At 40.2% G+C, this 27,325-nt stretch overlaps 1 protein-coding gene across 1 annotated transcript in view; it reads right to left on the reverse strand.

The window, feature by feature from the left end:
* The window catches only part of LOC122971457 (protoheme IX farnesyltransferase, mitochondrial), a 34,126-nt gene extending 23,368 nt beyond the window's left edge, over positions 1–10,758 (reverse strand). The window contains exons 1-4 of the mRNA XM_044338105.1: positions 10,644–10,758; positions 8,594–8,736; positions 8,022–8,418; positions 5,997–6,121 (exon numbers count right to left, since the gene is read on the reverse strand). Of these exons, the coding sequence (XP_044194040.1) occupies positions 5,997–6,121; positions 8,022–8,418; positions 8,594–8,736; positions 10,644–10,674 (696 nt within the window). The 5' untranslated portion in view covers positions 10,675–10,758. The remainder of the gene's footprint in view (positions 1–5,996; positions 6,122–8,021; positions 8,419–8,593; positions 8,737–10,643) is intronic.
* Positions 10,759–27,325: the final 16,567 nt, after the last annotated feature.

Below are 27,325 nucleotides of genomic sequence, written 5' to 3' on the forward strand. Positions count from 1 at the left end.
TGTCTGAAAGAATAATAAGAAATATCTGTGGAGTCGAGCAGGCAAGCATCGCTATAATCACCGCCAACTATACACTAGACCTGAATGGAGTCTATTAAATGTGTAACACTGTGGTATAAAGGAAATGGTTAATTGTTTTATATGAACACTAGAATACTAACATCCTTTAGTAAATGTATCAGCCATATTTTAATGATAAAGACATATACAAACACCCAGAGCAGAATTAACGTCTGAAAACAGCTTGTCCTTGCACATCTTGCTCGCTTTGTGTCTTGGTACATTACCTGTGATGTGCTCTCTATGCATTCAAATAGCATCTTTAAAAATGCACTGGAGGAGAGTAAAAGAGAGAAGAGTTTAATAAAAACCCTTATTGGTGACTTAATGTGATCCTATTATTGTCTATTGTCTCACTTCTTTCTGAACTTATGTTACTTACATTTACTTGTTGGCTTGTCTGATTACTTCCTGTCCCCTAAATGAAGCACTATGTATACACTTGTGGATGTAAACAGCCTCAAACTAAAGCTGACAGTCAGTGTTTAGTACTTCATTTCAAATCAAGTCTGCTGCAGTACAGCCACAAAAACTCTTGCAGATTCATGCATTATAGGTGAAATGCCTCAAGCAGGGGATTCAATATGTAATGTGAGGGAATTTCCAGGCTCAGTTCGGATCACGTTTCAGGTGGCGGCACGTTGACCTTCGAATGTTTGGATAGATATGATTAACGAGATGACTGTCACTTCAAACAATATAAAAGATAGTAGTCAGAGATAAAGATCTCAACTTTGAGAACAAGCCTGCATTGTAACAGCATGTGATTGAAATAGTTAGTACACTACAGGTATCACATCTATTAAAAAAGATTTTAAAAAGTCAAACATGTGCTGATAACACAGAATTGTCTGCATAACACGTTGCCGTGTTCAGTCAGGTACTCAGACACTCTACGGAGCTGACCAAGATGCACACACACACACACAGAAGGAGGCATGCAGGAGGGTAAATAATGCATGCCTGCACAGGACATGAGAGAAGGGCGTAGTTTGGAGTGGTAGGAGTGGATTGGGCTGGGGGCTTGTGGGGGCTCGCTTATGCGTGCCAGCCTCAGACAGCTCACCACAGGAGAGACGCAGACACAAAAGAAAACTCACTGTCATGGTCACGAAAGCAGAAATGACACTAGGCAGCCGCAAAACAAGCCAGCTTGAATTTTCATCAAAACAAACACGCGAGCTGACACGGTGTGACTTACACTATAGCCGCTGTCAAAATAGTGGAGCAACACTCATTTGACAGTAAAAGGCCATATCGGGGCTTGTTTACACTGCTGGGGACCTCAGACTTCCCCCCGGGGTCTTTGAGGCTCCGGCCTAAAACTCTCGTCTGACCCAATTATCCAATTAGCTGAAGTAGTGGCCAGACTGGAAGGTGATGACAGCTGGAACACCTGCAGAGGCTGTGCCCAGCGTGGGGCCCGGGGTCCTGGAGACCAGACCGACCAGTACTTTTTTTTCTACCGACGTTAGCCAGGATTGTGTTCTGCAGAAACAGAGGGAGCTCTGTAGTGAAAGCTTTGTTGAGATTTTGAGCAGGCTGAGGTATTTCTGTCGGAATAAGTTCTCTACAGAGAATTACCCCCTTTTCAGTTAGACCCATTGACGTAGGCTTTAATGGCATTCTAAGCAACACAAAAGGTGTAAGAAAAAAGTCACTTAATTGCAAACCTACGAGAGCTGTGTCAACTGGAAGCTTAAATAATTACATCCCTGTGGTGCAGGAGCTGACTGTCCTCTCTCAGCATTAAGTCTTTTGACTGTGGTGACAAACTCTAGACGGTGACATGCCATTGTTACGTGACTCCGGGTGCTTACACCCTTCCGTCAGTTTCCCAAATAGAGTAACATTTTAAAAAGAAACCACAACATTTCTGTTTGCCCAACGGGTACTTCTCAATGGGACAAAGAGCAGCCTTGGTTTTTGACAGCTCCGCCGAAGGTCTGGCTGCCACTTCCAAGAGTCAAAGCATTTTTCTCTCCCTCAAGGCATTTTTCCCTCCTTTTCCTCAAGGTAATTCGACAGTTGTGTGGTCACATACTTGCACACTCCTTTGCCTCTTCAGATGCCAAGAATTAAGGGATTAGGGAGGAGCAGAAGAATCCATAGGAAGTGATCTTGACTCTCTGCTTTGATTTGTTCATCAAGCTTTTGTTTGATTTTTCATATAAAAAGACATCAAGCTTTGATCACGACTAACCACACTTATAGTGAAGCACCAGTTTTTTTCAAGATGAAAGGGAATGAAACAGAAAAACCCTGGCAACAGATCTGAAGGAAGGATGTTTTTTTTTCTTCTTCTCAATTCACTTTGTCTTTTCAAGATTATGAAAATCGAATGGATGACCAAACTGTGAAGATCAATCACACACGCACACATGTGAGGCTGTGTCTTTGACAAAGAGCTGAAAGGCAGTCCTGAGTACGTCCGTCCATTGCGGAGAGGTGCGGAGTACTGCCGCAGTGGAAGTGCAACGGGCAATTATGTGTTACACATGACATCTCTTGTGCTTCTGTGTGTATAATTACACTCAGGAAAATGACATTCTTCTCCAAACAAAGCAACACCGACAACCAGTTATATCGTATGTAGAAGGACACATACTTATCATACCAGACGAGTAGAGGGAGGCGAGGCACAGAAGATCCCTTTTCTAATGCTGTTTATTCTTTTAGACGCCTTTTAAACAAAATACGGGGGCCATTGCATGACTTTGTCTGATGTCCGTCAGTCTCCCTTCAAGACAGGTGGTTGATTTATCTGAAACAAAAGTCCAATCTGAAACTTTTGCTTATTAAGACTACGATGACAAGGCATGTGCAATATCCCTACACAGTAAGACAGAGAACAAGGGGATATGAGAGCAGAATGGATTCTGACTTGTGTGAAGGCTCAGGCTCACATACCAGCTACTAGCCACAAAAAAGCAAAATGCTTGGCCTCAAACACAGTAAGCACTGATGAATCTCAGGCTGAGAAACACAAGACCATTTGTGAAAACAGAGAGAAACGTTGAAGTAATATTCCACGAGGATCTTTTTACAGTTCGCTGTATATTTACTTACGGAAACTATGTGAAGCGGATCAATAACACCGTCAATTCTGACACTTCTTACTCACATTTATAATGCAAAATTAACTATTTTAATACACCCTCCTTCATATCATTTCTATGTGGAGACTCCATCCATAGAATAAAATATCAAACATTTCATGACTTCATATTAAAGATTCATGACTGGTCTACTTTGGTTTAAAGCATAAAAAAATCTGAAAGTTCTATGACTATAAAAAATGTTTTTTAATAATTTTATGCTCTCTTTATTACCCAATTTAGGACCTAGTAAGATTTCTAGAAATCTTTTGTGGGAACAAAAGCCAGAGTGTTAAAGCTTTTGAGCCAGTGACCCGGTTACTGTGAAGATAACATACAAGATGCCAATTCTCACAGGAGCAGCGCTGCTATGTTCACAGAGCCAAAATTTAATTAATCACAAAAAAAAAAATTGTTAGAAAGCAAATTTTTGCAACGACATACCAGTGAAAGACGTCCCTGACACTATGAAAACTATACTGTAGTGGTGACAGACATCTAGTGTTCGCTGCAAGTTTAAACACACTTATCTAATTTGCAACTACAATTTGGGCTTCGTGTGCTCTGAACTTCACCTTTGCTCTCGCTTCCCCTTCACTGTAGGCTTGAAACCAGACCTGACCGTAGGAGGCCGAAAGAGAGGGTCTGAGAGGCAAATCACATTGTTTAAATGAAATATGAAACCATGTCATATCTTAACCTCGAGCTGAGTTAGTGGAGAAAATGAAGACTGACAGAACTGTATGAGGGTGGGCCTGCAGATAAAGGGACACCCAGGGTACGAACGGAGGCAAGCAGCCTCTTACATCACTCAACGCTCTGAACGTCTTGAAGCTAGGCTACTCTCTTCGGCGTGAGGAGAGGGGGGACATTTTTCAAATACCTGAAGGATATTTACACACCTGCTCAGTGTGAGGTAGAGGTACACAGAGGAGTTGGAGCACGGTTCTGTTTCAGGCCGCTGAAGAGACAATACAATCTTAACCTGAGTGCTTGACTGATTGACACTATTCACGACGACCACAAAAACATAACTGTGTAAATATTTGCACATTTATATCCACGTACGTAACCCCCTGTGATGAAGCACCGGGGGGTCAGACTGTACCTATATTACAGAATGGCGACTCAGGTCAAAGATGATCTTAACTTCGTTATTGTTGTAAAACAATGAAGGCAGCCCTTGGAACGTGGCGGTTTATGGCAGGCTTGGGTGGAAGGGGGGTGGGGGGTTAGCCTTAAGGGCAGAAACCTGTGGTGTAATCAAGGCCCTTGCCAAATTACAGGCCAAAGACACTACTACGCAGAGTTTAATCGAGGGCTGAGAGAGAGGTCACCCATTATACTAATATTCTTGAGTCAAGGAGCACATTCCGATGTAAAAACGTCAACACTAGGAAACAGAGGGAGGCCCTACTTATTCTAGGCATCCTAAGTGTCTAGGCGCACCAGCTCTCCTTTGTTTATAGCTACAAAAAAGCTTTCAGCAGGGAAATAATAATAGCATTACAGTCTGCTCGATGCATTTTGGCGATGTGTAGCCAAAGAGGAATGTAGAGTGGGTACAAAAAAGGGGTTGCGCTGGCTCTTTCAACTTCTCTAGAACACAAGCAACACTGAGCAGGAGACCTGTAGATGTCAACAAGTAAGTTCCTGTTTGTATAACATGTCAATAAAAATGTATTTTGCGTTATAAGATCAACAGATATCTTGCCAGCTCTCAGATGAGTCCTCACTTTCTTTCCAAACGGAAATTTGTATTTAAAAAATAAATAGATTAAAGACAAAAAAACATCTGTACTGTTTACTGCAGTTCTTGAAACAATTACCCACGGCATGTGTTTTTTGGTTTATGGGATCTTTGTAGTTTGAGTACATTAGCAGTGGTTAATCAGTCATTTTACACTGTATTACCAGTTTATTAGATACACCTGTTTTATGTTATCCTGTAGCGACCCCTATCTTTTTGAAGCTTATAATGTTCAGTTTTTGTTGACATCGTTAAACGGTCATGATCATATTCTACGGTTACAATATTAGCACACACACACACTGACATATCAAGTTGTCTTCGGCGGCTGAAATTCATTCTTAAAGAACTACTATCATGAAGAATAGATGAATAATAGGGGGTGTAACAGTTCATGTATTCATCCCGAACTGTTCAGTACAGGATGTTCGGTTTGGTAAAAGCGACTTTCCTCGGTTTGGTATGCACTCTGACCCAAACAATTACATGTAACATGTGGGTAGCATGCAGCATGCTGATGGATGTATGTTCGCCGGCATAGCCAAGTTACCCTGGTTAACCTGGATACCCATGCTCATGTAGTGTTGCTGCCATCATTATTATTAAAATATGCGCCGTTTTCCCCGCATTTAAACAATTTTGCGTCTCCCCAGTCTCCTTCTCATCTGTGTGAATGTGAATGTCGTGAGAACCGGTTCTGAGCGACCATGAATCAGCAGAAAACAGCTGTCAGCAGGTGTCCTGACTCTTTGTAGGAAACAGAGGGTTTGTTTTGCTTTTCCACTGCAGCACAACTTAGCTGTTAGTTAAGGCCAATGACATTTTTCAAAATAAAAGGACCAAACTATTATTTTCTAACTTCCTTTTTCCTGCTGTACCGAAAACATACCTAACTATGAATTTTGTGTATCATTACACCACTAATGAACATGGTGAATGACATTAATCATTCTTCATCAAGTTTTTGATTTTTAGTTGTGCTGTGATTATGTAGTATGAAAACATACAGAGCCAAACACAATACACACTCATACATATTGAAATAGAGATGCACGGCCTTGTTTGGCCTCGTTGTGAGGATAGCTGACCTGGTTGATTGAATTGGCAGTACACGAGGAAAGGCCTGTTCCCAGACAAGACACGAAGAAGATGACGGGGTCAAAGGGCACTGGAGCCATTGCATAGCCAGCTGCTGCAGTCGTAACCACCAGTGCTGAAATCACCAGAAGAAAAACAGAACAAATCAAAACAGGAATTTAAGAGTGCCCTTCTTTATGCATGCCAAGATGCATGCCATGTAAATGCAACGTCCGCGGTTCATTTCCTGCAGCGGACCTTTGTTGCATGTCATTCCCCTTCTCTATCTCTCCTTCTTTCCTGTCATATCTCAGCTACCACTATCCAATAAAGGCATAAAAGTGCCCCAAAAAATATTTAACCAAAAAAAAAACTGGTAAAGAACACTGCAGATGTTATGCTTTGTTGTTGTAGAAGCCTGATTCAATGTAGAGCGAAGGAGAGCGGTGAGAAGGAAAAGATGAGATAATATCATATCATAATAGTGCAAGATGAACTGCCTTTTCATGCATTCTTTTTATTTGTTTGAAAACAAATTATAATCAGTCATTAAATGAGTATTCACAGACTATTCAGCTGAGAGTATGCCTTAGGCCGTATTCAGACCGAAGCTCACCGCCGCAGGGTTGAGTGGAGGTGTGTGGGCGTGTTTATTTGTGCTCTAGAAAGTAACCGCTGTGGAAAAAAAAAAAATCAGAAAATAACGTTTTATTCATCTGATTCACCGGCTTTCTCCCTACCACTGCTGCCTCTCTTCACTCTCTAGCTCGCTTGACCACAGCTGCTCTCTCTCCCTCTTTTTTCTCTCTCAACTTTACTTTTTAAATAAAAAAATACTTTTAATGTTATCAAACAAAAACAAAATGTCCTCTCCTCCTCCTAGTAACATCTTTGTACTCCTTCATGGCAGGGATGTACAGCTCTGATCAGTCTCTTCGCAAGCTGTGATTGGCCACCGCAGCCTTCAGCCGCAGTGGTATCAGCTTGCATTCCACCAAAAGTAGACTGGATCAACTTTCCCACACAGTCCACTGTGGCCAAGCCCCACTAGCTTGACACTGCCCACAGACTTACTTATCCATTGCTGATCCATATGTTCAGTATGTTCCAAACACTAATACAGACCTGCCAACCCTGGACAAATTTTTTGAGCGACCTAGATGTGTCAGATGCAAATCACTGCTGTTCACAAAATGAATTATTGTACATAATTTGCAAAAAAAACAGTACATCATTTGCTTACATGCAGCAGTCAAAACAGACAAAAATGTGAATATAATAATTATGATATAATATAATTATGAATATAGTGCTATGAGAAGTAAGGAGGGGGAATGAGAAGGATAAAATCTATGTTGTGCTGCTGTTGATTTGCAGTCTCCTGAGATGACATTACGCATTTCTCAATAACCATCATCCCTGCTTGATATTTGGATGAAGGCAGGGGAATGAATCTGGCGCTATGATTGGTCGAACTCTTCTTCTTCTGCTTTTTTGTTTTGCTGTTAGACTTGAGTCCTGCACATGCACGATTGAACTAACGGGCATCACAGGCTTTTTGCATAGCATATTTAGAGATTTATTGCAAAAAACAAGGGTTGTTTGAAACATACTGAGCATACAGATCAGCAGCAAAGTAGATTACACTGCAGGTCTTGTCTTGTGTGACCGTGGCTCAAGTGTGAGACAACAAGGAGCACATTGTTGCCTAGCAACATGGCAATAATACCATAAACTCGCAGACTTAATGAGTAATGTTTTCTCTAATACTATGCTCTGCACTACTATGTAATCTTGCTGCTTGCACAGTTCTATTCTATTTATGGTGAATAAGCAGGTACTTTTGTACCTGTGGTGATGAATATATATCTATATTTTCTTCACCCATCTTCTTCTTCTTCACCAAGTTTTGACATAGTTTCATAGGTGTATGTGATTCTGCATCATAAGCCTTTCTGTTAATTATTTGCACGCATCAACTTCCATCTGAATATTTTGTTTCATATGACATAATAAAGATGCATCTTGTATTCTACCTGTGAGTTTGATTTTGGCGAGTCTGGCGTAAACATCCGGCAGGTCAGCCACATCGACCTTCAGCTGCTTCCACTGTCGGTCTAAACGTGCCTCCCTCGCCTCATCCGTCTCCACCTGGACATGGGGGGTCTCGTCCGAACTCGCAACCGTACTGGACATTGATTTTTTCGGTAACGCTGCATCTTCTGTAGCGGCCTTCAAGGTGGATATTTCAGGCTGTGCCTTACTGGTGACATCGTCTGGCTGCGGATCAGCGTCTGTGACCGCAGGATCAATAGTTGGTATTCTCTGGACCTGCCTTTCAACGCTGTCATCTCTCTCATCCACAATGGTGAGCACAGGAGCCTGTTTGGGGATGGCTCGTTGGTGAAGCTCATTGTTGCTCTTTGCTACATACTGAGAAGAAAACAAGTGGACGAGGTGGTTAATGGGATCATTTACTGTTATGGAAAAACATACTGCAAAAAAAAATCAGTACTACTTCAAGGTACAGTGAGGAAAATACATTCATAAAAAGCAACACAACATTTTTTGCATAGGAGGATGAAATGAAGACACTGAGACTAGTTACCTGACGTTTCAGGAAGTTGAGATGCTGGTACGTCAGCCAGTTTGATGGATCTCTTCTATGCAGCTGAATAAGACTGCGTGTAGTCTGGTTACATCGAGGGACATTTTGAATCAACTTCTGTTTCACACTAACACCAACCAAACCTACAAGAAACATAAGACACGATGTTTAGTCCTTAAAATACATACTGTTTGTTTGGTTTCATATTGTCTGTCATAAAACAATATAAACATAACATACTTGACGATAACTAAAAAACACAGAAAACCCAAGACAAATACGATGATTCAATCCCATATGGAACATGGACAAGCAGAGACAGAAAAAAGAAAATATATAAATAAACAACCACCAAAACCAATGTAAAAAAGCACAACACAAGATGAAAAACACTGTCTAGCTAAGATATCCTAATTAAAAGATATCCTAACTTATTTCCAAATGGATTCAGGCCTCCTAGAAACATGCTAACAAGGATGACTGCTGTGCTTTAGCTCTGGTTTGTGCCTCTCATATGTTATCAGTAATAATTAAAGTTGCAACATTTAGTCAAATAAGCGATTGACAGAAAATTAATCGCTAGATGTTTTGACAACTGAATAATCATTTTGGTTCCAGCTTCTTAAATGTGAATATTTTCATGTTTCTTTAGTCCTCTATGACAGTAAACTGATATCTTTGGGTTGTGGACATTTTTCCACCATATTCTGACATTTTATGGACCAAATAACACATAACAATAACAAACATTTACATTTTTCATTTAGCAGACACTTTTATCCAAAGCGACGTACATATGAGACTGATACAACACAATCAGGGATCTAGTCAGGAGACAACAACACGACTAAGTGCCATAAAGCTTAAGTTTGGGACCGATAGGACGTAGATGCCAACAGGCAGTGCAACAAGGCAATGCATAGAGTGCATAAATTGCTTAGAAGCATGTTTTTTAGGGTTTTTTTTTTTGTTTTTTCTCTCCCTACAGTCCATCGAGTGCAGAGGTGTTCGCGAAAGAGCTGGGTCTTTGGTCTCGAGAGGGACTCTGCAGATCGATGGTAACTCGTTCTACCACCAAGTACTACAGAGGAGAAGAGTCTAGCTGGTGACTTAGGGCCCTAATTGATTAACTGAAAAAATGATCAACAGATTAATCAATAACGAAAATATTAGCTAGTTGCAGCCCTCGTAATGATGATATATCACTGACAATACATTTCTATATTTTGTTGTGATATAATAGCATGTGGCAACTGAGAGATGTAAACTTACAGTTAAAACATTAAATGTGTACTCACAATGGCTAAAACACTTCACATTCACCAAGAAATGTATTAAGCACACTGAACTGAGACGGATGCAGTATGATACTAACGTCACCGTGCAATATCCTGCAGGATGTCAGACTGAAAAATGCTTCTTACTTTGCCACTCCATTTATATCCATGCGGGTAGACCAAATTAGAAACACCGCAGTATTACAGTTCATCTGCACAACAAACGACAGCCTCGAAAATTACAAAAACAAAACAGTTCTAGCAAAATCTGAACATTATGATCGTTACCAAGATAGAACTGATTGCAGGTCTGTTGCAAGTTATAAGGCTGCATTAATTTAACTGTAAAATAAATGTATGACTCGTGTTGGGTTACGTGGGGACAAACATAATACGAGTGAGGTGTCGATAGCGTCACTACCAAGAACTGTCACATAACCTGACAGTTATAAAACCTACATCCACATTACTTTTAGGATAGCTTTTCATGCTGTTTGATAAAACACATTTACATAAAAACACTGAAAACGTTGTCGTTATTAATCAGTTATTTTTGGTGTCTACAGATGTGGATGACTTCTCTCTAAGGTCACTGCTCTTCCCAAACATACCACAGCAGAAGGAGCAATCCGAGTAGCTAGCATTACATGCTAAGCTAGCAAACTAGCTTCCATCTTAGCCTCAAAGGCTGTTTTCGTTGGGTGCAAATTTTCAAAATGACAATGAAATGTAACGACGTGTTAAACAAAACACCACATTATATCTGGTTTTACCTGACAGTCTGCTACATGGCGCTTTATACATGTTCTCGAATCATAAAGCCGGCTCCCGTTACGACCCTTTCACATGCAGCGAGCCGCCATTTTGACCTCGTTAGGTAAACTGAAATACTTCCGGGGCACAAAACGTCAGACCGCGCGTGTATGTCACGGATGTGTGTGGGTGTCGGTGTCGGTGTGTGTGTGTGTGTGTGTGTGTGTGTGTGTGTGTGTGTGTGTGTGTGTGTGTGTGTGTATGTAGCAGACACGCAAGTAGGAGAGCGTTATGTCAAGCAACGATGAAATAATACTATTACCTCGATGAAATAAGTATATATCATAATACTTTACTGAGTTATTTACAGTAAGATTAGCTCTAAAATTACTTCTCCTTTCTAAAGTAGATGTATTTAAGAATAATGTTAAAGAAATATTCTGACACAACACTTGAATTCTCTATGAGAATATTAGCCTATATAATTCGTAATAATAAGTATGCATTATATATCAATAATTATTTATTACTATTAATTAATATTCACTTGGTACTTTCATACTTCAGTACTTTTTCATTAACTAAAAAACAAATGTATACTTTATTATTATTATTATTATTATTATTATTATTATTATTATTATTATTATTATTATTATTATTATTATTATCATTATTATTATATGACAATATTATGATATTATTATTTGCTGAAAGCATTAAAACTATTGTTATCCAAAGCTTTATTATTCTTTCTCTTCCGCATGTTTTTCACTGGCTAACTACTTCTGCATACTTTCATTTACAGAATCCATTCAAATATCAATATGTTCAGCTCTCTGAGGACATTTATGCTATTACTTTTTATTTTTTTATAACTTTTATACTTTTTAAGATATTAAGCTTTTTCAACATTTTTTTTTACAATGTAAGTAAATAATAATAATAACAATAACAACAACAACAATACTACTACTACTACTACTAGTACTACTAATAATAATAATAATAACTTTATTTGTATAGCACCTTTCATACAAGAAATGCAGCTAAAAGTGCTTTACAACAAAAATTACATGACAAGGACATAAAAGAACATAAAAGGATGTAGAAAATAAAACATTGATGTAACATAAAGGGAGCAAATGACATACATATAGACTTACACGTGCATACTGGCCCTCATACTGTACATACATACACACACACATACATACATACATACATACATACATACATACATACATACATACATACATACATACATACATACATACTGTACATACATACATACATACATACATACATACATACTCTACATACATACATGTAACTCATCTAATCCATCATAGATGTAAGGTTAAACAATACTTAACATATATGACATTTTCTGTGTGAAGTAGTGTCTGCCCTTTTTTACTGAAGCAACTTTTGATTTTATAAAAGTCCATATTTTAGGAAAGGTGGCCCACCTCCACTATAAAACACACAAACTGCTTTTTACCCCCATTCCAAACAACTGTGAATGTGAATGTGTTTACATGTAAGTAGGTAATTTTATTTATTTAAATTGTAAAATCAGTCTTGGTACACCTTACAAGAAGGGCGTACACATTGCAGATAAACAGACTGTAACACATGAAAACACAGAAATAAAATTTGTAACAAACACCAGATGAAGTTTTATTTTTTCAGACACCCGGATACCAGAAAACCACTGTCACTGACCCATAAATCTAAGCTGAAGATGGGATTCATTTAATTCTAAATTGCCATCTAATTCAATGTCTGGCCTTTTGCCTCTTGCCCTTGTATGTCCTCTGACTAGCCCCGCCGTTTGGCCTATTATTTATGTGTGTGATCATCTTGTTGGCCCTGGCTGCCACGGCCAACAAGATGGAAACCTTCTGATTAATATGCTCTCTACTGCTTTTACTTTTCAATGTTGCTTTATTCAAACAATTATAAAAGAATATGACCGCGTTTTTAATTTCCTCAAACAATAACATCTTACCGACCCAGGAGGATGATTATTATGGTGCTCTGATTGGAGTGATCCCATTTCAATATAAAGAAACAAAAAAAAACATTCCTTGTGGTGGTTGCTAATTAAATTTCAAGGTAATCTAATTTCGCAATTGTTATTTACTGCACAAGCGTGGTTCATTATGCAGTATTAGTATACACAAAGTCATATGACACATATGATTTGTTTTATGAATGGCCACGATGCAAAATAAGCTTTACAAAAACAGGTGCCATCTATGAACTCAGATCCCAATGCAATCCAAGACGAGAGTCCCATTCTCCTGATTCATCTGGTTCATTCCACTCTACTGCCAGCTCCTCCTTCCCTGCTAAGATTACATGGTGTAATCTTCATGCACCATCAAGATGCAGCGGCTGATGAATGCCAGCAATACACACAAGGCCATCCCAGATCCAGCACAAGAGCACCTTTATTGCAGCAGATAACCATTATGTGCTGTTCTACAAGATTTCATTCTGCACTGACCCGGTCAACCTCTTTAGGTTTGGTTTTCATGTGAGTGCTGAAAAGGAGGTTTATTGCTTGGTTTTACACCATATTATTTATTTCTGGAGGACTGTTATACAATTTCAGTGTTCCCTGTTTGTTTCATTATCCTTCCTGGGCTGCAGGAATACAGTTAGTGAGGGTAAGATCAGACCTGCCAAGTTTATGGCTGTGTAGGGCACTGCTTCAAACCATAATCTTTTGTATAGCAATCTGTAGGCTACCACTGCAGATGATTGACATCCTTAACAGAACGTCAGGGCCTCAAATTAACAAACAGGCTCATTCATGAGTACGCTGCCGCCCCACCTCATCTGGACTGGAATGGAATAATATTTTGTTTATTGCATCAAGGAATAGTTTATTCCCTGCCAATGAATGTGAGTTGGACAGGCTCAGGGGAATGAATTTCAAGGAAAAGCTCTCCTCATCCCTCTGCCTGACCATTAGTCTGGCAGCTTGAGCTAATGAATTTTGACTATATAATTTGCTGTATTATCCAAGTATGCATCACCGGTATGTATTTAATTTAAAGATGAGAAATACAATTTGTTATTGAGGGTTTGTGGTAAAATATGCAAGACATACTGACACCTTTTTTATCTCCGATTTTGTGAGTTGTTCTCCTAAAGTCAGGAAGCTCCATTTGCATGATTCACTCCAATGAGTAAAGACAATACAAAACGTGCCTTTAATGCCTTCTGACCATAAGGTGGAAAAAAGACAGGACCTGAGGAACAGATGGACAAAATGGAGTGGAATGGCTCTTTAACAATAGGAGGAGTTTGTGAGGTCTGTTCAACCCAAAGGGGTCTTTCATAGGACCTTTAACATTTATTCTACCTCTGGTGGTGGTCTCAGTATGAGTCCCTTTTATCACGCTGCTTTCACTGCATCTTGAAAAAATAAAGTGGCTGTAAACATCCTCTCCAGAGAGAGACAAAGACACGAAAGGAGGCAGAGCTTGTGTGTATTGTGTCGGGGTGAGGACATAGTTTATCACCGTAAGCAGGCTGACATCAGACAGGGAACGCTAGGGAGTATACAGCACACCTATTGCAATAAGGTACCAGCAAAGTAGTTTCTGGTTGGAGAATGAGTTTGAATGTTTGTGTATTTGGAGTAAGCAGCATTTTTAATATGTCCAAGCTGGGAATAGTTCTAGTAAATGAGCTTGACATTTTAAAAAATAACATTTACTGAATAACATTGCACCACATATGAAGAATCCTGAAAAAAGGGAGTGAAGACAGTATTAATGCAGTAGATATGGCTCTGAGTGTTTTTCTTCACAAAATAACTAATGATTGCTTCAAATCCTTTATCTTTTCAAAATAGCATAATTTACATTAAAAGCGAGCGAAGACAATTCATTCTAAAGCGGAGAGAAGATGTCAGAAAGATTGATGGGCCAGCACAGTGTTAGGATATTTGCCTGTCTGGTTTACTGTGAAGTCGATGTGGCAAAGAGGAAATCGGGTCTCTTTAGCAATTTCAAGGGTCCAGGAATTTACCCACTTTTCTATTTTTAGCACGGCTCTTTGGCGCTTAGTGGTAAAAAAGGTGACATGTTGAATCAATTGAATGTAGCATGGGCCACAGGTTGTGTAAGCAAAGTGCTGAAGGGTCATTAATTGACATTAATAAGAAAGGCGCTGTTACTCCACGCAGACAGCCTCCTGGGCTCATATGGCCCTCATAAAATGGCCAAATCATTTTTTATTCTAGTTTTACACGTCTCACACTGGGGAAAGCTCTAAGCACCAATAATGAGACACCCCCCCTGCAAGGAAGCCACAATAAATGGCCTAGTCAAATAACAGAGGCCTCCCAGACCTGTCATTGCCCCAGTTCATCTGCACTGATTTACAAGCATTGTCCTGGAGGCTTTAGTGCCATCACTAATCCCACAGGGATGACCATCTGAATGGCAGTGGAGTCAGGCCTTCTAAAAAAACAGAAAGAGACAGACAGTGCTACATAACTCCAAGCAGAAACAGATGCAGAGACACTCTCCTGTTTATAATTGATTTTCAAGGGCAACATCTTGTTGTCATAGTTTGTCTAACAAGCCCCTGGCTGGCGCCCTGTTGTTCGTCAACCGCAGGGTGTCAGATTGATCCACCACCCTACCTCCAACTGGGATGGCATCATGCTGGAATACTGACATCACCTGTGGAATTTCACTGTGGGACAGACTCTTGTTTTGTTTTAAAATGTTTGCCGACGTCTTTTTAAATGTATTTTGAGTCGGTGAGGCATCCAAAACCTCCAGAGGGGAACTGTTGTCCTCCACAGCTGCTGGTTTAAGGCCTGCCCTCTATCCATGGACAACAGGTATTCTCAGGCCCTATGGTCGCCAATGTTTATGTCTGAGATCATGGGTGTCTTTGTGGGCCTCCAAGGCTAAGCCTCTAATTGGCCATGGCTCATCAATCACACAGAGCAACCCCTTTCACCCAAAGTCTCATCCAAACAGCTAAGAGGAATGAGACCCATGGAATGGACTCTATGCCTCCCAAAGGCCTAAAAGTAGGCTTTGGGAGGGGCAAGTGGTTTGTGAGAAAACCACACTTATTCCAAGTTGATGTCAAGCAATGTATATGTCTGTCTTTTGTCTTTCCTGGCATACATAGATTACTTCCCCCTAACATAAAACAAACAAAAAATACATAGATGTGTCACCCCAGTTTATGATATAATTGAAGAACATGGATGCTTTTTAATAATATACAAAGTGCTCAGTGCCCAGTATACATGTTGTAGATTGAATCTCATATCAACCGTTAAATGTTAGTTCAAGGAAAAATGGATCGCCATCTGGCTTCACTCTGTTTCTTATTTGCTGTTTTCACTTGAACTTGACCTCACTGTGATTTATTGAGCGGGTGAGAACGAGAGCATTTCTTTCATTCAACTTTATTATCTGGGTTTGGTGGCAGCCTCTGGCAAGTGGGCGTAGAGCCATTTCATGTGGCATCAGACAAGGTGACACTACGCGGTTTGCTGGTTTAGTGTGTCCGGGACCATAATCCAGAAACATGTTCCAGACAGGGTCAGAGGGGTCATAACAACTCCTCAGCCATTGTATAGCTGTTATTTGGTTTGGCTGAACTCTCAAAGTCCAGGATTTGGCCACATCGTAACGTCGAGCCCACAGATTTGTAAAGAGGAATAAGGAGAAGTCCACAGCACATGCGGTTTATGGGGTCACAGCAAAGTCTCCACATTTCTTCACATCCAGACAAGGCATGCGCAACACTCAATGTGTTTTTCCCATTAGTCTGGAAGTGTTTCTTATTTATTTATTTATTCATTCTTTCATTACCACAACAAGTCAGCCTGTCTATGCATATCCATGGGAAACTTGGGCGATGGATGTCATTGAGGTTTGGTGAAGATCAAGTCTGACGAGAACAGAACCACAAACAAAGCCGGGTTGCTGTGCTTCCATTTGCCCTATCTTAGCAGGAACACAAATACACACACTAAACAGAGCTGAAGCCGTTCCATGTCCAATTCTCTTCAGTAACCGAGAGTAATCAGCTGTGTCATCCTCGTCATAAATCTCCAAGTACGGCAGTGGCTCCCAGCCCAGATGGGAATAGGCCTTGTTCAGTCGCACTTGCCTCCGCGTCATAAATCCACGGCCGTCTTCGCAGGATCGGTTTCCTGCTTTGTGTGTATCTCCCAACAGAGGAGTACATGGGGGAGGCGAGGATATTGCAAGACCGCAGTCTCCTGAAGGAGTCAATTTGCAAAATGGACTGTCTCTACCTCCCTGCTGAAATAATGTTGGGTTGAGAGGCAATTTTTTACCATCAGATGCAGATTTGCAGCTTGGTCTGTGAAGCTAGAATCAAAATCTATGAATCAGTGGGAGAAACATATACACCCAAGGCCAATTTAAGCTTTCATTCTTAAATCAAAGTCATTGAAATACATCTTTTTTATTGTTTTAATTGTAGGTATGAGTAATTTCTTTTCTCATGGTTGTACATTTACAAGATACATGGAAAACATAAATGCACGCTTGTTCCATGGGAAATGTGCAGACATTGTGAAGCAGTTGGTACAAAAACATACAATACTATAAAATGCCATTTCTACTGAGGAGTTGTCCCCAGTCTGTCTGACATTTATTGGTTCAAAAGGGAAATAATATCCAATTGACCTAATCATAAACTATAACCTGATCCTGCCCTGTACAGTTGCATTTACTGTAACTCCAGTTTGCATTCCTGGGAATATAGGTTTCCTTTGATAACAAAATATAACACGACTGATTGTTAAACATAAGAAACAAACTAAAACTAAACGTCATTTTAAAACATCTTAAAAATATTTCACTCAGTGTATTTAGAGTAGATTCCAGCTGAAATGTTTTTGACAAGACAATTTTGAGTCAGTTGTACACTTGTCATGTCTTTGTTAGAATCTTTTTGCCCTTTCTCTATGAAGATCCATATAGAGTGACTTTATTAGAATCTCTGCCATATAAATTGGCTTGAACCTACACTATATTTAACCTTTCATATCCATGCGTTACACACGTTCTGTAATGACAGTGAACTTTTCCTTATTCTCTGAGAATGTGCTCTATTTCCAGTGGAAACCAGCCAGTTTTACACACCGTGTGATAGCCTCAAGGCCAGAGGAGGACCTTCTTCACTGCAGGTCAGTGTGCATGGCTGGTTGTATGACAGAGTCTTGGCAGCTGTGGTCTAAAGGGTCTTGTAAGGCGGAAAAAATATGGAACATTCCTGGATGCCGCTCTTATCTGTGGGGACAAAGCTGTTCCACACATTACCGTGACAGTCTGGCCCGCCTGTACTGGTGGTCTGCTCTCCACTACATCATCTTCCACCCAACCCCCAACCACAACTCACCCATTGAGAGTAACAGTCACATGAGATCGGATTACACTTGGCATATATTAAATTTAAATTATAACCATTTATAACAAAATTACAACCAACAACTCCACAAATTAAGTGCTTTGGGATTAGTTTTTAGTCAAACTATCTATTTTGTATCTGCCTGTGTTGCAAATATAGTACGAGTTTAATATTCCAGTAAATTACATTCCTGATTGCAATTTGAAGCAGAAACTCTATTAGTTTTTTTTTTTTTTTAAGAAATTATATTTTGAAAGTAAAGAGAAAAGAAAGTAAAGATACGATGCTTTTTCCACAACTGCTTCCGTCCTTACAGCAGCCCTCCGACACTGACTCCCCTCCCTTTTTGGAAAGTGCCAGGATGACAAAGTGCACAAGAAAAGCACAGTGGCAGAAAACGAGGGAATCCTATCAGTGCATGAATTTAATTACCACTCAGATGGCTCTACATAATGAGGAAAAGGTGGATGTGTGAGAGACTTGCATAATTCATTTTGCTTTTCTCATTTAAACCTGCCCTAGCCTCCTCACCACTCCTCTGTATTTCCTGCATGGCGCCACATTTCTCTGATCTATGATCAATAATTTCTTTTCAACCAAAAACATTTGCATAACAAGAATTATCCGTGCACTGTGCGCCGCTGAGAGAGAACTTGCACGGCAATTGGGAATACAGGTGGTTGAAATCAGCTTTCATGCTGTGCTCTCTCTCCCTCGTCTCCTAATTTTTCTCTTCCTGCTGTAATAAATGGCGGAACAGCACCACAGCCTGCCCACCACAGTCAAGACTGCAGAAAAGCACTTATAGCAGGCGCATTTACAGCAGCCCCTGGGGGGTTATAACTCAGACAGAAGTCCATTTCATAAGTATGAAATAGTGATGTCGAACTAATGAACTGAAAAATATGACCAACAGCAACAAATTTATGGAATCAGTCAGTTATAATTTGTATAAAATCAAGTTAATTTTCTTGCAGTAGATCAAACAAACATGTTAGGCAGCTACAGGTTGGATTTGACTGTGTTGATTACTTAAAGACCCAGTGATGGGTTTTTGTGTCTCCAGCTCTATGCAGCTTTAAGCTCAATGGCTCTCACCCCCATGGGAAGCCATTTCCAGTAAACAGGCTCACATAAGCTTGAGATATACAGGATTTTTATCATATGCTTATCTTCTCTGGTTTACCAGCATCAGTGATTCCATTTACCCTCATTGAACCATCCCTGTTCAGCTGTGCTGTACAGCTAAGACCAGCAATACCCATAAAAATACAGCTCAGACATCAACCAGCTTTACATCCAGTTTGTGTTGGTGAAGGCTTCAGAATGCATGGAATGAAAAAGATGATATCTGTGGTTCTGCTCCATCGAATTTGATCCTTTTTTTCCCCTGTCAACCGTGAGTCCGAAGATATTATAGGAGTGAAATGAGTGCTCTTTTAAGGTTTGGTTAAGTTTAGGAAACTAAGACTACTTGGTTATGGTTAGGGAGAAATCGTGGTCTCTAGTGTCCAAGTTAAGCGCTTTGTACATTGAATCATCTCTATAAGAGGTTTTCTGGCACTATAACAATGTCATGTTACCTCCACCTTAGTCCCTACATGCTGCTTGTTATCAGAGGTGGCAAATTTAATCAGACGTGTATTTGCTAAACCGACCAGTTATCCTTCATCTCTGAAGGCTCCCCTCTGGTAAAACTGAATCATAGGGTTCGAAAAACACTTCTAACAAAGCATACAATTCATGCGTGTCTTGTCCAATTAAGGTTTTGAGTGCAGCACCTTCGTCACATTCTCGTGTGCCAAGCCATAATGGGCTCATTCCTGCACCAACACCCATTGCAGTTGTAATGGGTGTTTTCTTCCCCCCAGTGACAATAAGGGGCAGCAACAAGATCTTTCCACACTCTGAGTGATTTTCACTTACCGACTGCCTCTTTTTCCCTCTGAATTAAACAAATTGAGGACCGCAAAATGTTCAGTCTGGAAGAGTTTGTCTGAATCCAGATTTGTGTCTTTAAGTTGTAAAGGATTTTTAGTAAAACAGCCTCTTAGGTACAAAGAAGAGACATATTGTCAAAATAACAATTAACCTTACAATGTGCACACACCAACAGAAGCTTAAATCAGTTTTTGGAAATGTGTTAAGTTAATTAGAGCAAAAAGAAATTAGTTTCCATCCCCACATATACTACCATACGTAACTCTTTATCTGCTATCATGTGTAAGATTATAATACAGAAGCTGTGTAGTGGTCCATCTCCCTGAAGGTCTTTGTCTTTCAAAAGACCTCTAGGTTCATTTCACCTCATTTACAGAGCCTTAAAGCTTTCATTAGGCTGAATTCCTGAGTTTTACAATAAACCGCCAATTGCCTGGCGTTATTGGGTACATGTCTCCACATTTACAGACATTTTACACATGGTTTTCAGTGGTGTGTGTTTTGCATGAATGTGCATGTTTGTGCATCTGAGGTGTAATGTGTGCACATAGACTAGAAGAGTGTGTGCATGTGTGAGTGTGAAGGATGACGGGTTTGGTTGTTTGAAACTTGACCTAGGGGCCAGTTGGATTCGTGAAGGGCCTCTTTCATGTCCCCTTCCCATCCGGTGTCTGACTGGAATCGTCCTGCTTGAATCAAGTGCTTCCTTATGCCAAATGTTTACTCGGGTACTTAAGAATATTAAACAGGCCTTTCTGTGAAGGGATGAAAACACGGTCGATGTGTAGCATGTATGCGTTACGGTGTCAGTCAAACGAATGCGGCTTTCAACAGAAAAATAGACAGGCTCAGACGAAAAAACTCAAGAGAAATCCATATGAAATCGCTTAATACGTATACATGCTTTATCAACCTTGGCATAACGAATTGCACAGATTTTTTTTTTTCTGTCATAACTTGGTTCTGTTTCTTTTTAGAACATTTGTGCCAGGTGGAATAGTCATTATCTGGCACTTGCAGGACAGTTACTCGAGCAGGAGGAAGACATGGGGAATAGATGGACATTCCTTACTCAGGAGTCCCAGGATACTTTATAGGACTTGAGAACTGTTGTGACGGTCTCCTGTGTGGCAAGTATAAGTTTAACCATCAGAAAAAACCTACAAAAAATAACACACTAGCTGTGTTTGTCTCAGGAATTGATGCTGTTTTGAAGTTACGAGGCAAGATTTCAAGCTAGGGAGAGAAGCTTTCCAAAGTAAAATATGTCAACAAGTCACAGGAAGGAGATTGTAAACAACAACCGAAATACATATGTACCGTCAGCGAGGAGCCTGTGCACACTTCATGTGTGAAATCTGTGTGTGCAGCTGTGTGCGTTGTAGTTAAAAATGTCTGTCATCCGGATTCAGGTGTGTGCATACTTTGAAGGGCCTATAAATACTGTAGGACTAATTTGATTTAAACTAAAATGGAAAACATGTTTTGACCCCTCAATGAAAAACAGCTGTGTGCTAGATGTGGTAGCCAGGTTTTGTGGTAGCCATCTTTCTTATGTGTGTGTGTGTGTGTGTGTGTATTCCACCAGTGGCACAATGTCTCCAGCTTGTTACTTGTTAGCACAATAGAGACGCTTTTTGATAGTTTGAGGCTTTTGTTACTTTAGCTGATCATCAAAACCTAGCTTTAAAGAATTATGAGAACACCTGTGCTTACATTGTTCACTGTTTCCATTTTAATAACCAAAAGTGGGGCTGTGATTTGTGACGGATTCTTTTTTTTTTTGCTTTCCCTTTCTTCATATGATATTGTGCTGCGTTACATCCTGTATCTTTTAGGTTTGAAAAAGAATAATGCTGAACATCTGCCTTAATTTTTTGCTGGCTTCTTTCCACAAACAAAAGAAAAAAAAAAGAAAAATGATGAGCTGTGGGTTTCTATTCAGAGAGAGAATTAATGTCTAAAATGTGAACAAAGTACAAAACACACTGTTACACCTCAATCTTTCCCAAAGCAGTTCAACATCCTAATAAATTGAAAATGGTTATAAATCTCCACTGTTCCATTTAAATAAGCTAAATCAAATTTCCTCTTTGGCTGGTAGCACCTGTGTTTGGTCACTTAATTCTAATCTAAAACCTAGCTTTCCCTCTGCAAAATTTAATTTGCTGATAAAATTCAGAATCTGCCATGGCCATTTAACTAAACAAATTAGATTTGTCCATTTCCAGATCATTAAGATGAAGACACAGTGCTTATTTACTCTCTCCTGGGACACACCAACAACATGCTGTGTGGGAAATGTTGCCCTCAGGACCTTTTACTGTCCTGTACACAACCCCTTAGGGAATGACCAGCCCATCCTCACAGGAAAAACAACAGTATAGGTCAAAAAATTCAGGCTGGCAAAAACGACTTATAGTTACGTTTACACCATCTAGCAGCCGTAGTAGTTATGACCTGCGGAAGTGATGCAGCTCAGATGACGTCAATATAAGGTGACAAATTTTCACATTAGGAGGAGGTGGATGGCTAGATAGATGGAAAAAAGTGGACTAATGGTGTTTTCACATCTGCACTTTTTTGTCTGGTTAAATTAAACTCTGGTTTGTTTTCCCCCTTGGTGCGGTTCGTTTGGGCAGGTGTGAACACAGTAATTACACTCGGGTGTGGACCAAAACAACTGCACCGAGACCCTTTAGAGGAGGTGGTCTTGGTCCAGTCCCAAACGAACTCTGGAGCGGTTCCTTCTGGTGGGAATGTGATTTGACCTCGATCCGACTCAACTACTAGGCGTACTCTTCAAGTTTGAGCTAAACGGCTTCCGTAGCCAGGTGAGCTTTGCGTAGTGGGATGTGGATGAGCGAATTTAATAGTTTAATGAATGTTCTCATGCGGCTTGTGGTGCTGCATTTTGGCTCGCTTGGATTTTTCTCTGTGTGAAAAGAAACTGACACATAAAAACGCCTAAAGTTCACCAACTCATGAAGTGATTTAGACCAGAGAAAACAAACTAAAGGTATGAAAACACCCTTAGCTGCAGGAGACCACTAGCGTAACTTCGAACATCATGGTGTTTACTGTCGCCATGGCAAGTGCCAGACCAGTGGCATGATCAAACCAAACCATGATCTTTCTCTAACCCTAACTGAGTGGTTTTTGAGCCTAAACCTAACCAGACCTTCACCACAGCATTGTCACACCATAAAACATAATTATTTTTTTATGATTGCTGGCGAATACACATAACAAACACTGGCAAAATAGGCGGCATATTAGAAAACGCTCCTATGAGTCATGGTGGAGTGCTGGTAAAATCGTCCTGTTTGGTCGTTTCATTATGAGGATGTGTTGGAATGACGGAGGAAAACCTCAGACAATCACATATTGTGTTAAGATGTGTTTTGACCTCTGCTGCTAAGTATGAGGAATGACAGACAGACACTTGAAGGAGTTTTTTTCCCCCTCATGACAAGTGTTTCTCATTAAACCCAGAGCATCGCTTTTATCAAGTTCAGCTGCAGATGTATGAGGACACATTGATTTGTTTTTCCCATGGGTTGTGTTTTTTTTTTTTTCTTCTTCTTATTTTTTGGAGTGGAAACACCAGGTGATGATATTATTATCTTGTACTATCATTGCAACATTTGGATATTTATTAACATCTTTTCTTGTTGCTCAAAGGGACATAAGATAAATTTGATAGTCTTGTTATAATATTGTATATAAACTAAGTGTACTTCATTTTACAAGCGGTTAGTTTTTGCAATACTTCCCGACATGAAGTGGTTCCCGTTGCTGGGTTCTTCTGAGAGGTTTTCCATAAACAAACTGTTTACTGGCAGTTTTTCAAGCTTGAAAGGAAAAAACAGAGGTCGCCCTTCTTAGTCTTGACAACAAAACAGGAAGAGATTACATGTGGTATCTCACAGAAAGACAGTGAAACAAAACAGCCTTACATAATCATACATAACGGGATCGCATAGTGTCAATTTTGGGGCATTTTGTCTAACCAGTAAAGGATGGACGAAATGGACGGACCAGGTTCAACTGAGGGCATACTTCTCCATGAATGGGTACATTTGGAGCACCTCAGTCTTTTTTTAATTAGGCAATGCACTCTTTGACTGCAGCTGGAATTCCAGCCAGTTCCGGACACACTCCCATCGTTAGGTGTTGGAGGAGTCTCTGCCAGTGGTTTGGATCCTGTTCAAATGGAGGACTGGAGAGGTTTAGACAAGGAAACAGGGGTTTTAGGAGACAGTTATGTTTAAGTCAGGAATGAGAGTATGTTGAGGAGTTGGTCATCAGAGAACCTCTCTCCCACGCTTGTACATTGCTTGCACAAAGTGTTATTGCCTTTAGGGAGGAAATCTTTAGAGTATAATACTGATGAGAGCAGAATGGCTTTTTGAAGCTTGCGCCAATTAGATATCCCCTCTGGTTTAAAGTACATCATTCCTGCTGGTGTCTGCACATAACCAGTGTGGATCATTTTCCAATATCTCCAGAGGAAGTCATAAATTAGTGGCAACATTTTTGTTTTTAATTTGATTTGGAGACATTTTACACAGCATTTAAAGTGTCTGTTATTTCCAGATCAGATCACTGCAAATTTACAGCAAATTAAATTCATGATCAATCAATATTTTCTATTAACAACGGATGAAATTATTATAAGGTGAACTGATAATTCTGCAGTTCTGCGTTTTGGTTCATCCTGTTTTCACTAACAACAGCCACCTGTTTTCAGCAAAAAAAAGCTTTAATAAACCCATAGTGCACTACCTGCACAGCACCAAATGGCAGACAAACAAAGTTAGCAACTAGTTGGTGAACATAGTGGAGCATTTAGCAGCAGATATTTCCCTTAAGAGGGAGGGAAATATCTGGAGAGAAACAGAGTTACTTGGAGAGTGAATGTTGGACCATTCATCTGTTGGCAAGAAGGAGTGACTCAAAATGACTGATAATGTTGCACTGAATGTGTAAATAAGCAAATGTTTGCCAAATTGCTCACTATAAAAACACAATAATGTTAATGTTCTGTTTTCAGCTTCTCCTGGGAACTTCAAGTGGCCAAAAAACAATGACTGTGGCTTGAAGTCCTTATATTATTGTGCCACAACACCCACAGTAACAAGTAGAGGTGTCGACCAAGCATGAAAAAAAAAAACAGCATTTGAGATTTCACAAGATTTCCCCTCCACATACTCAGGATTCGTGCAGCTGATTTTTAGGCTGACTGTGTCAAATATCGATTATGCTCAAAAGCCATCGCATGCATCAACACTCAGCACATCCTCATGCCAGTGAGTCTCGACCTCTCGGTTATTCCACCCAGCTCATGAATAACTCAGACACTTTTCTCATGTTTAATTCAGTTTCACAGAAGCTGTTGACACATGCTTTATACCAACTGCCCATTCCTTTTATTATACTTTTATCACCACTTTGAGAGAAAAGGAAGTGTTGCTTGCATGTTCAAAATGTGATAATTAAAAAACAGCTTTGTCAGCAATGGGAAATCCCACCTGCAATTTCTGCTGGCTTATTGGAATCATGCTATATTAGATCTAATTGGTTCATGTAATTGTCCTTGTGTGTGTGTGTGTTTCCATCAGCGCACACAACACATTCTTGTAAAATTACCTTTCCTCCTCTGTTCCTATCCACTGCTGTCCTGTGGAGGATGAAAAGTTGAGTGAAATATTACAAAAAAAAATGACAGTTCCCCAGGTTCCATTTTAAAAAGAGGCATTTTAAGATCAAGTGATAGTTTTAACATTTGTCTTCACGTGTGCATGAGTGTGTGTGTGTGTGTGTGTGTGTGTGTGTGTGCGTGTAGCTGCAGCCACGGAGACAGAGCTAATGTATAGATATTGTTCTGCTTGGGTGGGCCGAGAACCTCGAGGTAATCTCTGTCACGCAGCTGCCACCAGTGGCGGATAAACTAGCACCGGTTAAACGATGTTTGAACCCTAGTGTGGGGGATTTGTCTGTGACACAGGTGTCATATTTAATACCCTCATATATCAATAATTGGCTGGAAAAGAAAAGGAAGGAGCCATATGTGCAGGAAGGGCTCAGGCAGATCCCTAAAGATAATCTTGTGTACATTTAAAAGCCCATTTACCATTAGTTGGAAGACCCTCTTTAGGGCAACAATAAACATCAGCAGGCACCACAAGGAGCCACAGCACCCGTTATGAGGTCAATGAGATTGTTTATTACTGTTTGACCCTTTTACCTAACAGGACAATAGCAACGACTGGAAACAATGGGAATAATATGAAAGAGAAGAGCTTTAAAATAAATGGATGTGCTACTTTTCTATTTCCCTACTGTGTTTACGGTGATGAAACACTGCGTTATCTGACATGTATACGCTCGATTCAGTTACAGATATGAAAAAATGAAAATGTGAAATAAAAAAAATAAATAAAAAACTGGAATGGAACTGTAAATCTTTCTCGGCTATTCATCAATAATGACCTCAAAAAGTCCGCTGCAGGCAGGAAGGAAACGGTCTCCTCCCAGTGGTCTTTTTTTAAATCTGATATCACATGAATTTAACAGCGCGTGTATCTTCCTGAAATGCACACTGTATTTGCAATATTCCGGGGGAAATCGTGATGGGGGTCTGGACACCACTTTGCTATCACTCAGAGACTAATTACACTCTCAATTCAACCTCTACCCCTCCTCCTCTTCCTCTTCCTCATCGCTTCCTCTCTTCCAGACCACACATCAATCTCCTCTCTCATGCGCAGTTATATGCACAAGTTCACGCACGCACACGCAAAACATTCAAACAGTGTTAAACACACTGTCTTATTTTCCTTATCTGTCTTCGAAGCCTCCCCCCGGCCTCGCTGCAGTCAGATGTCTGGCCGCCTCGGTTGCTCCTGCCATTTCTCTCACTAATTTAAAGCTACTGTATGGATTTTTTTCTATGTCCCCGGGCAGATTTCCCTCTTCTCACTTTCCCCAATCAATCAATCACGCTTAATTGCTCAATTACTCTAGTGAAAAGCTAAGGAAGGAGAAAAGGAGAGGACATTTTGTCAGCTTGGATTGCTTAGTCTCCTTTGGTAAACAGACGCAGGCTGGGGTGATAAAGTGTGTCCTCCTAGAGGACGGCAGGGGATGAGATTCCCTAATTAATCCAAACATTAGGCAAGCAGGGGCTTTCCACATGCACCAGACTCTCTCTCACTGTCACACAGACCTACAGCTCAATAGACTCTCATACAGAACACAGTACTATACTTTCATGACGGTGACTTCAAGGCAGCAGAAAGAAACGTAGACGTACAAAACATAC

This window comes from Thunnus albacares, chromosome 20 (assembly GCF_914725855.1).
Source record: "Thunnus albacares chromosome 20, fThuAlb1.1, whole genome shotgun sequence".
NCBI classification, from domain to species: Eukaryota; Metazoa; Chordata; class Actinopteri; order Scombriformes; family Scombridae; genus Thunnus; species Thunnus albacares.